A 22,079-nucleotide genomic window follows, 5' to 3' on the forward strand; every position below is an offset into this window, starting at 1 on the left:
CTCTAAAAAGTTAATAGCAAATGTAAATTATACATTTTACTAAAAACATTTGATTTTACTTTTGAAATCTATGTAGGGTTTCCCAGGCAATAACAAATTAGTACTAAATAACTTTAAAACAAATTAATGTGGTGAACAAAAATATTTGAAATCATGTTTGCCTTTGGAAAATACTCCTGTAGCATGCTAACTTTGATTTTCTTTAAGCCTCCTACAGTCTTTGAGCTGAAATATTTAAAAATTCCTAATTTAGGTTATTGAATTCATCACTCAGAATAATGCTAATCTAAAAAACTTATTAAGGAGCATTTTTTAAAAATAATTTTTAATTTACTTGAGTTTTATGAAACTAATGACAGGGTAGTTTAGTTGTTAGGTTACATTTATAAAATATTCCAGATATCCTCAAATATTTTTTAATAAGAATTACTTCTGAATTTATATGATCATCTTTAAAGGGGCAGGAGAAATGTCTAGTTATATCCAGAGACACTGCCGTGTTGCTGAGTGAATAAGTCTTAGTGTGAAGGCGTTTGCTAATTCTGTTCCCATGGCCATGGGAAGTAAAGAAAGAAGCATGATGAAGGTAATCAGTCATGCGCCCATTTTTGATAAGAGGAAAGAGACTATGATAGTAATGCACTTTGATTTCAATCAGATGAAGCTTTAAGAAGTACTGATTTTCCTGGCCTATTAATTTCAGAGGTATGTGTAAAATCTGATAACTAACTGAAAGGTACAGTTGACTACCCATATTGTCTATGTAACTTGAAACAACACATCTTGGTTATTTCTTTTATAATAATTTGGTTTTTCTTTAATAAATAGACTGAATCAATTGGTCCTTTTCAGGTTGGTTTAGACCTTGTCTAAAAATATATATATATAAATCACTTTCTTCAGATGTAAATAAAAGGAAATTTCAGGAGAAACCCACAAATTTACTAAATACATTAGTGACACTAAAGAGTAAGTCCAATTCCAAAACATCAAGTAGGCTATTGTATCTGTGATAACTAATCCTCCCATGGGTGGGCCCCAAAGTCTGGATTAACAACTCTGGATCCAGGAGAACAATTAAGATGTAGTCACGTAGCCATGCTATTCTTTATTTCCATTCTCAATCTGTTTTCTTTTTTAAATCTTCTAATCTACTCAAGGACCATTTTATTCACTGGGTGAAGTTATCTACTATTCTTATTATGGAATAAATTATATTTCAATATTTTATATACTTTCATAAACATATTTCTAGATCTGTGTTTATTCAATTGTAATGCAAGTATACATGCATCAATTTGCTTTGGTGAATCAAAGACAGAGGGTGTGCCTGTGTTGCATGGAACAACCACCTACAAATATGCAAAATCCCAACCACGTGTAGAGAGGGCCTTAGAGCAAGAGAATGGCTCTACAAAGCTGCAATGGACAAAATATGATGCTGAAAACTTAGTTACAAAGATAACAGTACTCTACCCCAAAGAGATGCAAAATTAAGGATATTCTACATTTATAGTGTTTGTATCAATTTGTGTTTATGCATGAATTGATTTACTACCCCTATTTCTTTTCTTCTCCCTGTATTCCCAGTGAAGAGTGCCTGGAGTATCCGATGACAATATTACCTGATTACCTACTAAAGTAGCAATACCAAAGAAATAGCACCAAGCCATTAAAAAGATGCTGGAATTGGCACTTTAGTAGAGTATGAAAGAGAAAGAAGAAGAAGTGAATTAGATATGATACTCCATGTCAGTTTAATGAATTGGGTGGTTATGTATCTTTTTCCACTATCAATTTTATATTAGACATTCCATGAGCTAAACGCTCATAGAAACAAGCATATGTTTCTCAAAGGCTTTTTAGGATTTAAGACAAAGTCTTTTATACTGGCAAGCTATAAATAGTTGGTGAGAGGGGGAAGTTCTAAAATGAAGACAGTTCATCAAATTAAGGAGAAAACATTTGGTTAATGACTATATTCTGACTATATATATATTTTCCAGTCTAAAGAAAGTAGACTTTCTATTCTCATATTGCTAAAATGGAGTTGAAAATGTCATGACCCACTCAGATGTATAAACTGGGTCATCAGAAATACATATAAAAATGGCTAATTTAAAGACACATCACAATTTCACGGTTAACAATGTATGGCAGGTATCCCAAGCTCCTTTATGAATGGCTAGTAACTTTAAGAAAAACCTCCCAGATCTGAGGAAAGTGTAATAATTTTTCCAATACTCTAATAAATATTAACAATAAAAGTTCATAGAGTTCCAAGAGTACTTTAAATAGTTCTTCAGTCTATTTTCCTTGCCTTTACTAGCTGAGTGAATCCCATACTCCTAGGACTTGTGGAAATCTGTGTAACTATTTAGAAACACTTTCCATGTTAGTTAGATGGTTTTCAACTCTACTAGAGTAAATATCAAATGGACAGTACAGTAGGTATGCAATTGTTAACTGCGTTTACAAACCAACAATCCTCATGAACATCACTGCAGTTACAGTGAAACATCAATTAACCTACATTTTCAACAGAGTATATTCAGATTCTTTTGAATATTCTTAACTCAGACCATAAAAGGTTTATTAAATATCTTACAAAATTTTTTAAAAAATATTTTTCAGCCTTAAAATGAACACTATATGCAATTCAACTGAAAAGTCATTAGACTAATTTTGTTTAGTTTCTACATTGCTAGACGGGAGAAGTTAGACATCTGAGTGTTATCTTCCTCAATATAATCACTCTGAGATGATGAATACATCGTAACTTTGTGGAACTCTTCTTTTAGAACTGCAGTTGGAATTACTTCATGAGCATAGAAGAAAAGTAGCCTACTTTACAGCCTTTTCCTTTTTTTCTTATCAAATATGGTACCAAGCTTGATCTTTTAATTTTTCCATGAGACATTTTTAAAAATTAAAAAAAAATTTCATTAGTAATACAAATATTACTATAAACTTAAAAAATATTTTAAAATCATGATGCTATTTAAAAAGGAAATTCAAAACAAAAAAGTAAAAATGTAACTGACTATATAGTTGGATAAGAGTGTAAGCCCTAAAGCTGATGATTTTGTTTAAGATAACACTGATTTTAATGTGTAATTTCTCACTATAATTAAAATATCAGCCTTATAGTAATACCTCATCATAAAGTATTGATATATTGATATACCAAGCATAGAATATTGGAACAAAACCACTCTGGACATCAGGAAACCTTGATCCTAGCCTCACAATGCCCTTAACCACATAAGGGATCATGGATAAATCACTTGACTGTTTTGGGCTTCAGTTTCTTGATGTGTAAATGAGAGGTGTGGACTAAGAAGATATCAATGTCCCTGGTATCTCTCATGTTTTAAGCATCTACTTATGAAATTGATTATCTAGAAGTCAATCTTTTAAATCAATGTCTTTACTGTGATTTATCTCTCTTCCAAAAGAGTGTCATATTTTAAAACTCTGAGTGTATGAGTTATTACTATTTTGCTGTATAATATTACTCTGCATTAGAGTTTAAGCTATCATTACTTTTAAATCAAATTTCATACAAATTTGAATTTTTCTGGGTCAACGATCCGCCTACCTTGCCACAATCTCATTTCTTGTGTTTTACATTAAAAAGAAATTTTAAAAAATTTTACCAAAGGATTTGAAGAGGTTTAAATAAGGCCTTCTCACTGAGTTGGTTTTTCACATTACTCAAAGGTCTAAAAGTATATATTAAATTAACCTGAGGTCTCTTTCCTCACCTGATTCTGTGATTACACATTCCTACCACCCTTTGCTGTATTCTACCCTACACATCTCCTTGCAGGAGTTATAGTTAAAAATTACAGGAAGATGGTGACATCCTGGAACTGGGGAAGATAAACATCTGCCTCCTCCAGAGACCCATGGTAGGCAAAGACTGATTGGAAATTGTATTCCAAGAAGTTAACTAGACAAGATGAAAATGATCGACCCTTACATAAATGCATGAGTACCATGTTATAGTATAAACGTTTAGCTAGCAAACTCTATTACCTGCCCATGGGTATGGTAAAATATGTATATAAATACAAAAAGATCAAGTTACACAATGAAATTCTCCTATACCTTTTGAACCCTTATCATATTTTTGCTATATTAAGAACTGTGGAAACTGAATCCCAAACTTCTTTTTGATATGCTATTCAGATTTGAAGGCTGGAAGTCAAGACCCAGGCTACTCTCTGCTTTTCAGCAATCCAATACTAGCAGAATTCTGAAAAGGTAGTTTCACCATTGCCACCCCTGAATAAAAAGGAAAGAGAATAGATGTCAGGTAATATCAACATCAGATGTCACAGGCAGTCATCAGGTTATTCTTTCAGCTGCTTACCAGTGTGACTCCTTTTATGTACCATAAGCACATTGGGCCCAATGCAAACCATGCCACAGACGTCACATTTCAGTTTACCATTCGGAAGCCGGATTCCTCCCTCGCCTTGAAGCTCCTGGACTTTCCTGTTGTCTGCCACCTCGCTGCTTTCAATTAGGGGTTCTTCTAGGCTGCTACCCTCATCATGGCCCCTGATCTCGTCTTCGCGGCTCAGGGGTTTCCTGTCACACTCTTCATCACTCTGCATTTCTAGCTTTACTGAATTTGCTGTAATTTAAAAAGAAGACATTTTAAATGCATGTTATGTGTTGTCACCTACATCTCTTTTCCACCCACTGCCATTCTATTAACATGGTTGAGAATGCTATACTAAGTAGAATATAGTCCATCCCCCATGCAATGTTAATACATACTGTGTTCTATGATATTTCCGTGAAGCTCTGGCATGAAAGTGAAGATGGCTTAGGAAAGCTCAAGATCAACTGGTATTGTTATACTTTTGAGTTTGTCACTAAGGCTACTGAGACTGAGGTAGGATTATGAAAAAGACAAGATTAGATACTACTTAACCCATTGAGCTACACCTCTTCTGAATGTAACAATCATTATATATACACTTCATAGTCTCTGTTTCCCATCAGGGTACTTGCATAAACCTGCTTTTCTTTTTTTTCTTTAACATCTTTATTCGAGTATAATTGCTTTACAATGGTGGGTTAGTTTCTGCTGTATAACAAAGTGAATCAGCTATATGTATACATATATCCCCATATCCCCTCCCTCTTGGTCTCCCTCCCACCCTCCCTACCCCACCCCCTCTAGGTGGTCACAAAGCTTCGAGTTGATCTCCCCGTGCTATGCGGCTGCTTCCCACTAGCTAGCTATTTTACATTCGGTAGTGTATATATGTCAACGCTCCTCTCTCACTTCGTCCCAGCTTACCCTACCCCCTCTCTGTGTCCTCAAGTCCATTCTCTACGTCTGCGTCTTTATTCCTATCTTGTCCCTACGTTCATCAGAACCATATTTTTTTTTTATATCAAGAGAAACAACTTGGGATCTTAATCCAGCAAATATCTTAGATGTATGAAGGCACACTGTCAAGGCAAATATCCTAAAATCAGACTAAACACATACATTCAGTTGAGAGCTGTATAAATGAAGGGCAGAGTGCACAGACCTCACGTGCTCTTAAGCTACTCTTTTTTTTCCTATGTGAATAAAGTTCTCTATGGAACATATTAGTCTGCAAATCAAAGTATTCCAACTTTAATCTATGCACACCAAAAAGCAGTGAATGACAGGAATGGCATAGAATGCATGCACGCACTTGTGACTGTTAAGAAATTCAATGCCTTCTGTTTGCTGTTTTTGGATCATCCCACAGAAAATTGGAATTTTGTTAGCACAGCCCTCATTATGGATTGCTGACAGAGTCCTTTCACAAGAGAAACAAGCTTTAAATGAATACCAGTTTTTTATCCAGTGATCTTGAAAATGCCTCAAGAAACCATATCAAAGTTACTAAGCAAAACAAATTATTTGGTATTTCTTAAATAGAGGAATTATTTTCATAAAAAGGAAGTAAGTTCTTTTTACTGAAATTGTTGTGTTGTTTTTTTTTTTTTTAGTGGTACATTTCTTCATTCATTTCTTCATTCAGGAAATATTTACTGCAATTGTTTTCTTAGAGAAACCACCCCTTCTGTGATTTGTCGTTAGTACTCATGATAGGTAGTACATATTATCAAAATGACTCTTCCCTTTCTCCCTCTTTGGAACTCCCCTGTGAACTACAGGCAGTGTGGTACAATGTGCGGATCACTGGATTTAGTCAGGAGAACTGGCTTTGACATTTACTGCAGTATAATCTTGAACTAATTATTTAACCTCTGAATCTTACGTCTTTCATTTGTGAAGATGAATTCAGATTACAGAATAAAGTTGAAGCAGAATAGTTTAGCTATTAAGAGTGAAGATCCTAGCAGTGGCACTTAGTAAGCAGTGTCACCTTCTGCAAGTTACTTAAATTCTCTATGTCCTCTACAACACTGGGACGATAACGGTACCCACTTCCTAGGGCAGATGTAAGCATTAAATGTGTAAATATAAAAAAATGGGCTTACTATTATTTTTCTTTGGACATACAGTGCTCTTTTTATTCCATAAGGTTTTTGTAAAGATCAATTAACATAGTATGTAAACTATCCCGAGATCTACAAAGGGAGAGACAGTCTTCTTGCCTGATCTCTAATAAAATATCTACTCCCTTGAGTTTTACCCTATTTACAAATTAGGACTGCTTTACTGGGTTTTGAGAAGAGTAAAGACAATATTTTTCCATCTTAATATCCCCAGTATGCTAAAGAAATCTGTGGCATATAGGAGGTATTTCAGGCAGTATTCCCTGAGGTATTTTACTTGATTTAGAATCTTCTTTCTTTAAGCTTTTTTTAAAATATGTTTAAAGTATCCATTAACATAGCAACGAAAAATTAATCGTCATAAAGGATAAAAAGTGAAAATTAAGTCCTTTTCTACCCAAAGTTCACCCATTCTTCAGTTCTGGTCTCAAAAACAACCCCTATCCTTGTCTTCTGTTTAGAACTGTGTGTGTGTATATGTATGTGTGTACATAGTCTCTCTTTTTACACAAATTCTACTGTACAATTTATCTGACTTTAACTTTCCTTTCTTCAATTAACATCTGTTCAATATTTTCCATACACAGAAATCTACACTGTTCTTTCTAATACCTGCATAAAATCTACTTTACAAATATAATTCATTCATCCAGGCTTTTAAGATTACTTCTTGTTTAGTGCTATTATAGACACTATTGTATAATACCACACAGAACTGTTAATCTGATAAACACTGGTTATTGTACTTCAGATTTTTAATATGCATTTTTTTATTGTGAATGAAGTTGGGCATCTTTTTCTATGTTTAAATGTGTGTTGTTGTTTTTTTTTTAGAACTGCCTATCATCAAAGTTCTTTGCCCATTTTTCTACTAGGTTGTCAGCCTTTCTCACTGAATTTAAATGCTTTATATACTAAGGAACTTAGCGCTGTGTCTGATACGTTTTGCAAAAATTTTGGTTTATCTTTTTACTCTAGGGTATTTTTTGGCATGTATGCTAATTTTACATTTTGAATTTTTTACATTTTGAATTTTTAACATTTTCAATTATGGCTTCTGGATTCTGTGTCTTGCTTCAATAGATTTTTCCATATTCCAAGAAATTTTTCCATATTTTTTCTGAGAAGGAAAATTTTTCTAATTAATGTACTATTGGCTACCCTATGTAGTCCCACATTTCATCCACAATTGTCAGTCATTTAAAAGAAATATTAAGAAGAAAACAAATGAAAAGTATGACTTTATGCAGCATGACTTCATATACCAGCCTGTGAGCAAATTTTCCCGCACATTTAAGTGACGTCCTAAAGATCACAAACTTCCCAGCAATGCCATCATTTACATTCCTGAACTAATCAATATCTGATAAGCTACATTTAATGAGTATAAGGTCTACTAGCATTTCATTTTGAGAACTGAAGAAATGTATACCTAAAAGAGTGGGTTTTGGGTCTGAAACTATACACCTCTTAAATTTCAAAACTACAAAATTATGAAGGCTATGACTTGATGTTACACTAAAGTATCATCTTTTCCCTAGTGAGAATATTATAATATGGACATCAAAACATAGTATCAAACATGGGTAAATGTCATTTAACAATTTATTGGATATTAAAATTATACTTAGAATTTCTATCCACAGAAGAATATACTTGAAATGAATATCCAAAAAAAATGTTTATTAGCACTGAAATACAGAAAAAGTGGAAAATTATAGTCATCTTTTCTCTAACAATATTATACTCTAAGGAATTATACTCTAAGGAATTATGTTTGCCATGTATGGATGTACACACTATTACTGCAGTAAATAGAGTATATTTATTGATAGAGTAAATCAATAAAATGAAACACATTTTAATACATACATAGCATAGATTAAGTTTTGCATTAATATGATGGCCTATGTACAAACAAAATTCCATTCTAATTAATTTTTAACCCATCCTACTAAAATTAAGTTGAAATTCTAGGACAAAAAGTGATTACTTAAAGTGGTCTGAATTTTAACTGTTAAATAGAAAAAATTTCCCTACTCAAAGAACATAAAAGAAATTCTCCTATGATTTACTTTTACTGTTTAGGATGCTTCTAATTAACGCAGAGCACCTACTATTTTAACTCATTAATGATTAAATTCAAATGTCTGGTAAATTTATACTCTAAATTATAATTTATATATTAATAAATGAGTCATAATTATTTGTAGTTACAATATATAAAGCTATTATAATTATTAATCATTGTATAATAATCATAGTACATGAGTTACCAATTCTTTAAATTTTAACTCTTCATATAATACTTCTTTTACAATTTGGTTAACAGAAAGGCATCCTCATAAATGGCTAATTTCTATGAAGATAAGAACTTGCTAGTGTGAGTGAAAATAAATCTTGTTATTATAAATCTCAATACCAACAATTATTTTTCAAGCTTATTTTCTTGCTACAAAATGAAGAATGTAAAATTTAAACATATCTGTGGGAATTTACATATACTTTTATATACCGACAAGCAGTAACAGTTTACTAAAAACAATATTTTGTCACAATGAATGATTAGCAATGAAAAGGTGTGAAATAAGATTTTAATTGATCAATTTGTTCTTTGTTATTTGATATTGTCACAAATAACTATAATATATAGCTATTTGAATATTTTTAATAAATATGCTTAACATAGGTATCTTTTTTTCTTAAAGGAGATGATATAGTTCACAGTTTAAAACAAAAGTCAAATTTTAAAGCATCAAGAAAAAGTTAATTGTTATAGTGAATTTTTTTAGTAGACTTGGAGGTTTGTGAACACGGTTAAAGGATAATAACAGTTAATCAAAAAGACTTTCACAATCAATTTTACATAGACAAAGCTTTGAATATATTTCATGTTAGAACATTCCACAGGGGGCTTCCCTGGTGGTGCAGTGGTTGAGAATCTGCCTGCTAATGCAGGGTACATGGGTTCGAGCCCTGGTCTGGGAGGATCCCACATGCCGCGGAGCAACTAGGCCCGTGAGCCACAACTACTGAGCCTGCGCGTCTGGAGCCTGTGCTCCGCAACGAGAGAGGCCGCGATAGTGAGAGGCCCGCGCACCGCGATGAAGAGTGGCCCCCGCTTGCCACAACTAGAGAAAGCCCTCGCACAGAAACGAAGACCCAACAACACAACAAAAATAAACGAATAAATTAATAAACTCCTACCCCCAACATCTAAAAAAAACCCCACATATATATTTATGCAAAAAATTGCTTCATAATGCAAACATGTTTATGAATTAAAGCTTTATCCCCCTCTTCTTTATGCTTTCAAACTACTGTTTTTGAACTTTAAGATATAGTTTATAGATGCTATAAAAACGCATGGTTTAATCACCTCCCATTTACATGTAATCATCCCAATGTCGAGAAGTAAAGAGACTCACACAAGAGCTCTTATAAATGACTCCCAGGCCAAACAAATTTCAATTGTAGAAGTTTCTTCAGTAACCATACTGTGCTCTCTACACTCAAAGGCTTCATAATTATCATTGTTTCAAGATACATAATACTGAGTGGATAAAGTTACACTAGACTTGCCTTAAATTCAGTAACATGGTATTAAGTAAAAGGATAACAATAAGGGTATTTACACAGCTAGACATATATAGATCGCTGGTTTTTTTTTTTTTTTTAAAAAGGCAGAAAACCAAATGGGGAAAAATTATGTTATTTTGTGAAGCTGTTAAAACAACATTATTTTAATTGTCTATTTCATACTGAAATTTTCTTTACTACTCTCATTATACTTTGAAAATTAAAGACAATTCAAAACTCAAATGTATACTACTTAAAAATAAAATGGAAAATGAAATGTACAATGTTGTTACATACACTAATAGACCTCACCAAATAGATCTCACCCACCTCAACCAATAAGACACAAGGACCAAAATGGAATTCTCTTTAAAACTCATTGAACCAGCAAATATTTATTGCTTGTCTAATACTTTGCTAAAAGTGATTGATTATGAAGGTTTAAGACTAAAAGCTGAAGAATATTTTTCACTTAAATAAGAAACCTATATTAGCAGGATGGTATATACCCAGGTCATGAAAGAGTTTGAGTAAAAGTACAGGAAATATTTTACTAACATGTAATTTGAATTTATTGAACTAAACAGTACATAAATGTGAAGAAGCTTTTCCTTAGAAATTGGACATTTCCTATTTTTTTACTCCAGAACTTCACCAAATTACCCACTTATGCAAGTGGCATATGATTTTGCAATGTCTGGCACCTGATGCCTTCAAATAATACAAAATTCTCAATTTTTAAAATTTGAGGGGAAAAGATCATTTTTTACACATATGGTGAAGTATGTCCAGTTAATTTTGAATTACCAAATTGAAGGAATAAATTCTATCCTCATCCTTAGAATGAGGTTTTCACAGATAATCCTATCTTTTTTAAAATGTCAAGTTTTGAATAATCATAGTAACCAGAACCTAAAATATCATTATTAAAATGTTTTAAAATCTAAATTAAACTTTATATAACTTAAAACTTTATTGTTAGTATGAGTTGATTCTACTAATCCACAGACAGATTACTGAAATTCCCTAGCCAGGAAAATAATGCAAAGGTATTATTTATTTGCTGTATTTGAAGAGATATAATATTTATTGATCTTACATAGTATAAAATAGGCCTTCTAGATTAATTACTATCCACTTAGTGATTTATTTCTGTTTAATTTCCAAATTATATTTTTCAACTCTTAATTTTTAAAGGAAGCAAATACTACGGGAGTTAAATATTTCTTTCACAGTGCTAATAATAAAAGAGCTAAAATGCCATTCTTATCAAACTGGGAAAAAAATCTTTCAGGTGTGATGTATAAGTGGACTTTCATATGCTTGGTTTCTGTTGTGGGAACATTCGAGAGGACACTTAAGGGGTGTTATTACTTATAAGCATTAATTTCTCCAGGGCTATGCCAGATACTTGAAACGGTGTTATACACACTAATTGAATCCATATCTATCTAATAATAATTATTATTATATATCTAATAATCTGTTGAAGTTGCTTCTGAGCTAATACAACTCTCTCATTTAAACTTTCAAAAAAGAAACACCAAACATTAAATCCATGTTAACAGCCCAGAAGCTGTTTAAATAATGTGTGAAAAAAATAAACTGCTTTCAAAACTCTGATGTAAAGCACCATTATTTACTAATGAACTTACAACCGTCTAAACAATGAAAGTAAAATCCTCACAACAAAAATTATATTAAGGTATGTGCAATCATTTTTCAACAGATTTCCTCAACAAAATTTCATACAATATAAAAACTTTGTTCCTTTTAACTGTGAATAAATAAATGCATAAGCCTTGCAAAACAGCTCCCTCATAACATCCTTAAAGTATTCATTTTAGAAATGGTTGGACAAGTCTAGACACTGGTGTCAGTGAACTGCAGCTGAGCCCTTTGTAGGTAGCATTCTGTCTGCACATCACATCACCTCATTTTCTCGTCCTCCCCCCACTCTCTCTCTCCTTTCCCCAATATAGTTGGACTATGTATTTCTTAAACCTAGTAGGGTAATAGATCAAGACAGTGCTGGTTTCTGAAATATGACTACTATTCTAAAAACAGTGTAGAAGAAAGTTACTCTGCACCTGATTGCAGGAAACCAGGGTCTTTACCTCCCTTTCTGCCACTTAACTAGTTCTGGGACCTTTTGGGAAATTTGTTTATTTTGACTCAGCCACCTGCATCACCTGAAATATGGGAAAAATAACACTTGATGCTCCTGAAAATAGCAGGCTAGATAAAATAGTCTCTTTACACTAAGGATTTAGAATCCTTTAAATAATAATAATAATAATAATAGAAAAATAACAACTTACTATGATTCTTCATGATTAAAAAAATTCATATTGTCTCATTTGATACTCAGAACCACAGTGGACTGTAGGTAGGGCAAACACAGATAAACGGAGGCATGGTTGTTAAATAACCTTCTCAAGGATGCAAAGGTAGTAAATGTGAGCCTGATATCAACTCAAGATCTTCTGTCTCTTAGCTTTGCATCTTCCTATGACATGATACTGCCTCTCCAATTAAACAAGTAACTAATATTAGTATTATATTTAGGACAAATACCAGTCCTGGGCAAATAGATCTTTCAGATGTTATAAAACTGTGTCCATCAGTTGAAGAGGATACCGGGAATTCAAGACCACATCAGTCAGATAAAATAAAAATAAGTTTCCACAAACAGAACTACAGAATTAATACTTTCTATCAAGTCTGGGATGCATATGCCCACTCAAAAGAACTACTTTCTAATTTTTAGATTTGCTTTGGTCTTAAGGCAGGGGGTAGGTCCATGTAGTACAACTAATTCCTGAAGAATCTGCCAATATTCAATCATTTTCCTGATCCTTGCTTTTTCTATATTCCTTGTCATGCTATGACTTTTCAGTGGTAGGTAAAGACAGCCATTTGAGGAATAAATCAATATAATCAACTTTAATCTCTAAACCAACAGTTACGGAGGATGGCATTTTAGGACTTCCTTTGTCACATTTTGACAGTCTTGTGTCAATTTTTTTTACAAAGATAAATCATACCTGTGAGTAGCTCATGCAGTATTTCATTTACATTTAAAGAGATCTTCACAACAAAATAAATACCAAAAAAGTATCCTCTCTACCTCCTTGGAAAAAAAAGTAAAACGAAGGAGCCTAGACATCTCACTCCCTAATGGCCTCCCACAATGCATGCAACCATAAACAGCATGTCCATCATCAGACTACCCATCTTTACTGACCAGCACAGTGGCACCATTGTAGCCCAAGGATGGAGTTTGTTTTCTGGCAGACAACTAGTTCATGAGAAATGTACAACGTGGAGAAAATAAGCCTAGTTTAAATAGAAATGCCACAGGCAAACAACAGTCTATCCCTTTATCCATCCTTTAAACGAATGATTGCATTTGGCAAGTCCTAGAGATTCAGTATGTGCCATGTCTTGCATATCCAACTCCTTTTTGTGCATTTTCGTGGGCAACACAGAACTTCTTTAAGATTCCCCATGCCTTCTCACCTGGAACAATTTCAACAACTTTCTAGCTGGGTCTCTTTTCAGTTTTTTGCCACACTCTACTCCCCCAATTCATCGTATGTTCAGTTTCTAGATTAATTTTCCTAAAGCAGAGCTCATATTGCTCTTCTAAATGTCTTCCATGACTGCTCACTGCCTACAAATTAAATACAAAGGTACTGGTATGGACTTAAAGGACCACCACAGCACAGTTCCATCACTGCTCTTGGCCATATGTCCTATTAGTCCCTTAGTTATTCATACTTTTTCCAGTCATTTTCTAGTCATTCTTCGTGGAACTTATCCTATACATCTCTAATTATCCCCCCCACCCCCGGCCCCTATTGTTATTTTCTGGACTCTTTCCCCTACTTCCGTCAATATCAGCATAACTTCGAAGCTGACTTATCTTCCACCTTTTTTCATGAAGTGTTTCCTGAGCACAAAGACACATTACAGTGATTTCATTAGTATATTTGCCTTAACTCTATGCTCCCTATAGTGTAAGATTTTTGAAAAGAAATGCTGTCTTCATTCACAGTTGTAAAACCATCTTCCCCTTATATGTACCAGGCATTCAATAAATGTTTGTTGAACTGTTGCTGATTTACCTATCATACTTCTTTTTTAAGTTACATAGGCTACGCGTAAATTAACCACAACTGACAAATAATTATCACAGAATTAGGTTTTAAACACAAAACATCATCAACATAACATTAACTAAAGGACCACTGTATAAAAGGAAAGACTTTAGGTGCATTACGTGCATCACCTGATATTAATCATGACAGCTGCTCTGTGAAGTATACAACATTACCCTCATTTTACAGATGAGAAAACTAAAGCTCAGAATGGGTGAAGTAACATGTCCAAGTCACACATCTATTCAGAGCCAGATCTGAAATTAGAACCAAGAACTGATGACCAAATTCTTGCTATTTCCCCTATGTCACCAAAAGCAAAACAGTTACTAGTTACCAATAAAGAAAAAAGGATGTCAGTATGTTAAAGAAGAGGAACTTTGAATCGATGTGTGCCATCTGACATTTTCTTTACTGCATGTTGAATACAGGTGTAGTAGTTTGCCAGCTTTGAGTAAAGAGCAGATGATAAAATAAAAATAAGTTTCCACAAACAGAACTACAGAATTAATACTTTCTATCAAGTCTGGGATGCATATGCCCACTCAAAAGAACTACTTTCTAATTTTTAGATTTGCTTTGGTCTTAAGGCAGGGGGTAGGTCCATGTAGTACAACTAATTCCTGAAGAATCTGCCAATATTCAATCATTTTCCTGATCCTTGCTTTTTCTATATTCCTTGTCATGCTATGACTTTTCAGTGGTAGGTAAAGACAGCCATTTGAGGAATAAATCAATATAATCAACTTTAATCTCTAAACCAACAGTTACGGAGGATGGCATTTTAGGACTTCCTTTGTCACATTTTGACAGTCTTGTGTCAATTTTTTTTACAAAGATAAATCATACCTGTGAGTAGCTCATGCAGTATTTCATTTACATTTAAAGAGATCTTCACAACAAAATAAATACCAAAAAAGTATCCTCTCTACCTCCTTGGAAAAAAAAGTAAAACGAAGGAGCCTAGACATCTCACTCCCTAATGGCCTCCCACAATGCATGCAACCATAAACAGCATGTCCATCATCAGACTACCCATCTTTACTGACCAGCACAGTGGCACCATTGTAGCCCAAGGATGGAGTTTGTTTTCTGGCAGACAACTAGTTCATGAGAAATGTACAACGTGGAGAAAATAAGCCTAGTTTAAATAGAAATGCCACAGGCAAACAACAGTCTATCCCTTTATCCATCCTTTAAACGAATGATTGCATTTGGCAAGTCCTAGAGATTCAGTATGTGCCATGTCTTGCATATCCAACTCCTTTTTGTGCATTTTCGTGGGCAACACAGAACTTCTTTAAGATTCCCCATGCCTTCTCACCTGGAACAATTTCAACAACTTTCTAGCTGGGTCTCTTTTCAGTTTTTTGCCACACTCTACTCCCCCAATTCATCGTATGTTCAGTTTCTAGATTAATTTTCCTAAAGCAGAGCTCATATTGCTCTTCTAAATGTCTTCCATGACTGCTCACTGCCTACAAATTAAATACAAAGGTACTGGTATGGACTTAAAGGACCACCACAGCACAGTTCCATCACTGCTCTTGGCCATATGTCCTATTAGTCCCTTAGTTATTCATACTTTTTCCAGTCATTTTCTAGTCATTCTTCGTGGAACTTATCCTATACATCTCTAATTATCCCCCCCCCCCCCCCCCCCTATTGTTATTTTCTGGACTCTTTCCCCTACTTCTGTCAATATCAGCATAACTTCGAAGCTGACTTATCTTCCACCTTTTTTCATGAAGTGTTTCCTGAGCACAAAGACACATTACAGTGATTTCATTAGTATATTTGCCTTAACTCTATGCTCCCTATAGTGTAAGATTTTTGAAAAGAAATGCTGTCTTCATTCACAGTTGTAAAACCATCTTCCCCTTATATGTACCAGGCATTCAATAAATGTTTGTTGAACTGTTGCTGATTTACCTATCATACTTCTTTTTTAAGTTACATAGGCTACGCGTAAATTAACCACAACTGACAAATAATTATCACAGAATTAGGTTTTAAACACAAAACATCATCAACATAACATTAACTAAAGGACCACTGTATAAAAGGAAAGACTTTAGGTGCATTACGTGCATCACCTGATATTAATCATGACAGCTGCTCTGTGAAGTATACAACATTACCCTCATTTTACAGATGAGAAAACTAAAGCTCAGAATGGGTGAAGTAACATGTCCAAGTCACACATCTATTCAGAGCCAGATCTGAAATTAGAACCAAGAACTGATGACCAAATTCTTGCTATTTCCCCTATGTCACCAAAAGCAAAACAGTTACTAGTTACCAATAAAGAAAAAAGGATGTCAGTATGTTAAAGAAGAGGAATTTTGAATCGATGTGTGCCATCTGACATTTTCTTTACTGCATGTTGAATACAGGTGTAGTAGTTTGCCAGCTTTGAGTAAAGAGAAATTTGTCTGAGAGCCTGTTTTGGAGGACGACCAGCTTCCACTGCCAGATTTTCTGAGCATGGATTTTATTTCATATAAGAGCAATCTAGTTTGAACTGGTGTTTGGCAACCATCTGCTTAACATAACTGTGGGAGGTTTGTGAAGCAAATCACATTGTGAAATTCTCTCTTTAATAAGGGGAGTACAAAATTGTTAACCCAACTTCTGTAAGCAGTAAAATCATTACTATAAAATCCAGCTGAGTGGGCATATTCCCGAAGGGACCCAAACGTTAGATTGCCAGAGGTCACTGAGGACGTTTAAACCAGGTCAGAAGGCAGTGCTGCCGGCACGCTAAAGAGAAGGAGATAAGAAATGGAGCAGGGTTTCTATTACGGAGCAAGGGCAACAGAGGGGAGAACCAAAGCCAGGCGATGCACTTCAACTTTACTGAGCCTCTGAACTGAAGTGACAGAGGAACCCAACAGCTCTCCATACCCTGGGTTCAAATATCCCTGGTTGCCAAAATCTGGAACAAACATCAAGGCTACGGAAGTTCTTTCCCTGATGTTCTTCCATAAACCCTTCACCATTTGTGTGAGATAAAGAGAGTCAACATTTGGCCCCGAGATGCAGGACTGTTTGGTTAAAAATGTATAATCAAGAAAACGTATCAAGTAGTAGTAAAAAAAGAGAAAATCTGTAGTTGTGATTAAGAAAAATGAATCTGGACAACCACCCAGCAAATTTTATTTTCTGCAATGTAGCAGCGGCAATATTTTTGGCAATGTTAATACCTGTTTCCTACCCCTAATGAATAGACACTTTAGTCAGTCATATAGAGTGCATTTGTTAAAAGGTAAAAAAAATAATTACAAAGCAACATAAGAGGTACTAGGTGAATAACGGAAATGCTGGATTAGAATACCTGTGTTTAAGTACTTTATATATGTGAACATTAAGAAGTAATTTAACACGCCCCTGTTTCCTACCATGTAAACTGGGAATAATATCTTCTATATAAAAGTCATAAAATTGGGGAAGCGTAGTCAGTTAGTGCAAGCAGTTAGAGCCTATGGCTAGGAGACTCAGTACCCTCGGGTTTAAGGCCAGGCCCTTTCATTTATTAGCCACATGACCTTAAGGAACCTCAAGAAACCTCTCTGTCTCATTTTTCTCATCTATAAAATCAAGAAAATGATATTACTTGCCTCCTAGGGCTGTTCTGAGTATTAAGTACAATTGTATAAACAACACCCTTAGAGCTATTTTACTTCTTATTAATAGAGCTACCATATGAAAGCATATCATAAAATGTAGGACATCAAACAAATGTTAACTGGGGGGGTGGGGTATGTTTACTCCAGAGAAGCACGGGGATGACAGAGAAGGCTTCACGAAGTAAGTGTCATTTACGATAGTACTTACAGGTTGGATATGCTTTATATAATAAAGAGAAGACAGATGGCACTCAAGAAGCGGGGCGAGCATGAAGAGAAAAGAAAGATGCATGAATACATGTTGGTTTTGAGTGACACCGTTTTTTTCTGGAATGCATATATTCAATGGGTAACATAAATAGAAAATATTTTAAAATCAGAGTTTAAAATAGAGTAAGGCACAAGGGAATTAATGCTTGTAGGTAGTAATTTCAAAGATGAGTGCTGTCAGCTTAGACTGTTTCAACAACCAACCACAGTATGAAAGAGGGATCTCCTTAGAATTTATTCGTTCATCCATTCAAAATTACTCACTGAGCACCTGCTCTGTGCCAGGTACCACAACGCAGCAGTGAATAGGACAGATATGGTCGCTACTTTCATGGCACTTGTGAAATTTATGCATATAGGTATATATGTATGTATATGTATTTTTTTGCTTTTATATATGGGCAACTGTGCACAGTAAAATATTATGATGTGAAATACAATGACTTGAAAGCCCTTCCCCCAGCATATGCTACTACTATAAAATCTCAGTGCAAAATGCAGAGCATAAGTAATCAAGAAATACTCTCATAAGATCACTATTTCGAAAAGACAGCTTTTTCTGAATTATAAGTAGTTACTTTAAGCAGCCATCGATCTGTGAAACAAAGTTTTGATTATTCAATGCGTTGTCTTTCTCCATTTCTAGAACATCCTTTAGCCAGCTTTCTAAAGCTCATAGCTAAAGTATATGAAACATACTTAAAATGATGACATAGTTCTATGTATCACAGGAAGCAAATTAAACAGATATGTCTGATATCATTAAGGGGCATACAAAAAGCTTGTCTTAGCTTGTAAAAGTAAGCTAATACACTTATTAGATGCAAAGGTGCCTCTTACTCATTTAAAAAATACTTTCTTTAAAATACTTGATGGGGCTTCCCTGGTGGCGCAGTGGTTGAGAATCCGTCTGCCGATGCAGGGGACACGGGTTCGTGCCCCGGTCCAGGAAGATCCCATATGCCGTGGAGCGGCTGGGCCCGTGAGCCATGGCCACTGAGCCTGTGCGTCCAGAGCCTGTGCTCCGCAATGGGAGAGGCCACAGCAGTGAGAGGCCCGTGTAACGCAAAAAAAAACACCACAAACTTGATGTTTTCTAATCATATCATAAGTAGAATAAAATTTATACAAACTGAGTTTTATTTCTCCTTAAGCTATGATTTTGTGCTGATCTCACATCTCTGTCACCTGTAATTGGACGGGTTACCTTCTAAGAGACTTAGCTTCCTCATCTGTGAAACCAAGATAATGCTACTTATTTGTGCAGCTAAAATAATTAAAAGCCTACCTGCCTGAGGCCATGATTCTTGAGGTCCCTTCAGTCTGTGGTATATGTGATTCCAGGATACAAGCAAACTATACTTGACATTTTATGTAAAAAACGATTTGTGTAATCAGTAATAATAATCAGCTACTTAGTATCTAAATATAATTTTCTTTATATAAAAAATCATTGCCAAAACTGATGTCAAGGAACTTACCCCCAATGTTTTCTTTTAGGAGTTTTACAGTTTGAGGTTTTAAATTTAAGTCTGTAATCCATTTTGAATGCATTTCTGTACAGGGAGTAGGACAGTGGTCCAGCTTCATTTTTTTTTTTTTTTTTTTTGCGGTACGCGGGCCTCTCACTGTTGTGGCCTCTCCCATTGCAGAGCACAGGCTTCGGACGCGCAGGCTCAGCGGCCATGGCTCATGGGCCCAGCCGCTCATGGCACGAGGGATCCTCCCAGACCGGGGCATGAACCCATGTCCCCTGCATCGGCAGGCAGACTCTCAACCACTGCACCAGCAGGGAAGCCCCAGATTCATTCTTTTGCATGTGGCTGTCCAGTTTTCCCAGCACCATTTATTGAAGAGACTGTCTTTGACCCATGTCTGTTCTTGGCTCCTCTGTTGTAAATTAACTGACCATATATGAATGGGCTTTTTCTGGACTATTTTACTTTCATCTGTGTCTATTTTTATGTTAATATCATACTGTTTGGATCACTATAGCTTTGTAATATAGTTTGAAATCAGGAATTGTAATGTCTCCAGCTTTGCTCTTCTTTCTCAAAGATTGCTTTGGCTATTCAGGGTCTTTTGTGGCTCAATACAAATTTTAGGATTTTTTTTTCTCTTTCTGTGAAAAGTGACATTGGAATTTTGATAGGGATTGAATTGAATCTGTAGAATCCTTTGGGTAGTATGAACATTTTAACAATATTATTCTTCCAATCCATGAACACAAAATATCTTTCCATTTATTTGTGTCTTCTTCAATTTCTTTCATCAGTGTTTTATAGTTTTCAGTGTACAGATCTTTCACCTCCTTGGTTAAATTTATTCCTAAGTATTTCCTTTTTTTGATGTAATTATAAATGGTATTGTTTTCTTAACTTCTCTACTAGTTCATTGTTAGTGTATACAAATGCAACCGATTCTTGTATACTGATTTTGTACCCTGCAACTTTACTAAATTTGTTTGTTAGTTCTAACAGTTTTTAAGTGAGTCTTCAGGGTGTTCTATATATATTATCATGTCATCTGCAAATAGAGACAATTTTACTTCTTTCTTTCTGATTTGGATGCCTTTTACTTCTTTCTCTTGCATAAGAGCCAAGATATGGAAACAATCTAAGGTGTCTTTCAATGAATGAATGGATAAAGAAGACATGGAATATAAATACAACGGAATATTATTCAGCCATAATAAAGAAGAAATTCCTATGTTTGTGACAACATGGATGAACCTTGAGGGCTTTATGCTAAATGAAATAAGCCAGAAAGAGAACAACAAATACTGCATGGTATCACTTATATGTAGAATCTAAAATAAGTCAAACTCATAGAAATAGAGAGTAGAAATGTGTGTTGCCAGGGGGTGGAAGGAGGGGAAAATAGGGAAAGGTTAGTAAAAGGGTACAAACTTGCAGCTATAAGATAAATAAGGTCTGAGGATATAATGTGTAACATAGTAACTATAGTTGATAACACTGTTTTGTTTAATTAAAATTTTCAAAGATTGTAGAACTTAAATGTTCTCACACACTCACAAGATGATAAATATGTGAGGCAAGAACTGTTTATTAACTACATGGAAGGAATCCTTTCACAATGTATACATATATCAATTCATCACAATGTATACTTTAAATATCTTACAGTTTGTCAATTATATTTCAATAAAGCTGAAAGAAATTCAGGAAGCTTTTAAAAATAAATAAATTTCTTTATACAAAATATGTTCCTAGGTTTATGGTTCAGACAAAAATCTTACTTTTAGGGCTTTCCTGGTGGTGCAGTGGTTGAGAGTCCGCCTGCCGATGCAGGGGACATGGGTTCGTGCCCCGGTCCGGGAAGATCCCACATGCCACGGAGAGGCTCGGCCCGTAAGCCATGGCCGCTGAGCCTGCACATCCGGAGCCTGTGCTCCGCAACAGGAGAGGCCACAACAGTGAGAGGCCCGCATAACGCAAAAAAAAAAAAAAAAAAAATCTTACTTTTAGATCATATATTTAAAACCTCTGGGTTTAAAACAGCATCCCTAAATCTACCCATTAATGAATTTCTGAAGGTCACAGGTAAGAGCATGTTTAAATGTGAATATACGTATTTATACATATACATAGCATATATACTGAAAACCTAGTTGGTATGTGTGCAGGATGTTCTTTATTAAGCAATAAATGTTAGCTACTTAAGCAGAAGATAGTGCAATGTGATGAGTGTGCCATCCCCATGTGTTTCCTTCAGGTGAATACTGGCTGGCATCCAGAAGGGGAAAAAAAAGCAAAACAAACACAACATATTCAAAACTTAAAAAACAAACAAACAAACAGAGTGCTACAACCTTCACAGAAAGCACGAAGTCCTTGATTCAAGTAATGCTATAAAGACTCTTGAAATTTTCCTCTTTTCTACCGTGTCCCTGTCA

At 34.8% G+C, this 22,079-nt stretch overlaps 1 protein-coding gene across 3 annotated transcripts in view; it reads right to left on the reverse strand.

The window, feature by feature from the left end:
• IKZF2 (IKAROS family zinc finger 2) overlaps positions 1 to 22,079 on the reverse strand; it is a 185,930-nt gene that overhangs the window by 73,407 nt on the left and 90,444 nt on the right. For 2 of the 3 annotated variants that reach the window (XM_055089891.1, XM_055089890.1), the window contains exon 5: positions 4,457 to 4,645. In XM_055089891.1, coding sequence (XP_054945866.1) covers positions 4,457 to 4,645 — 189 coding nt within the window. Of the gene's footprint in view, positions 1 to 4,378; positions 4,646 to 22,079 lie in introns of all 3 variants that reach the window. The other variant, XM_028481591.2, reaches the window with a different exon arrangement.

The sequence above is a fragment of the Physeter macrocephalus genome, chromosome 2 (genome assembly GCF_002837175.3).
Source record: "Physeter macrocephalus isolate SW-GA chromosome 2, ASM283717v5, whole genome shotgun sequence".
NCBI classification, from domain to species: Eukaryota; Metazoa; Chordata; class Mammalia; order Artiodactyla; family Physeteridae; genus Physeter; species Physeter macrocephalus.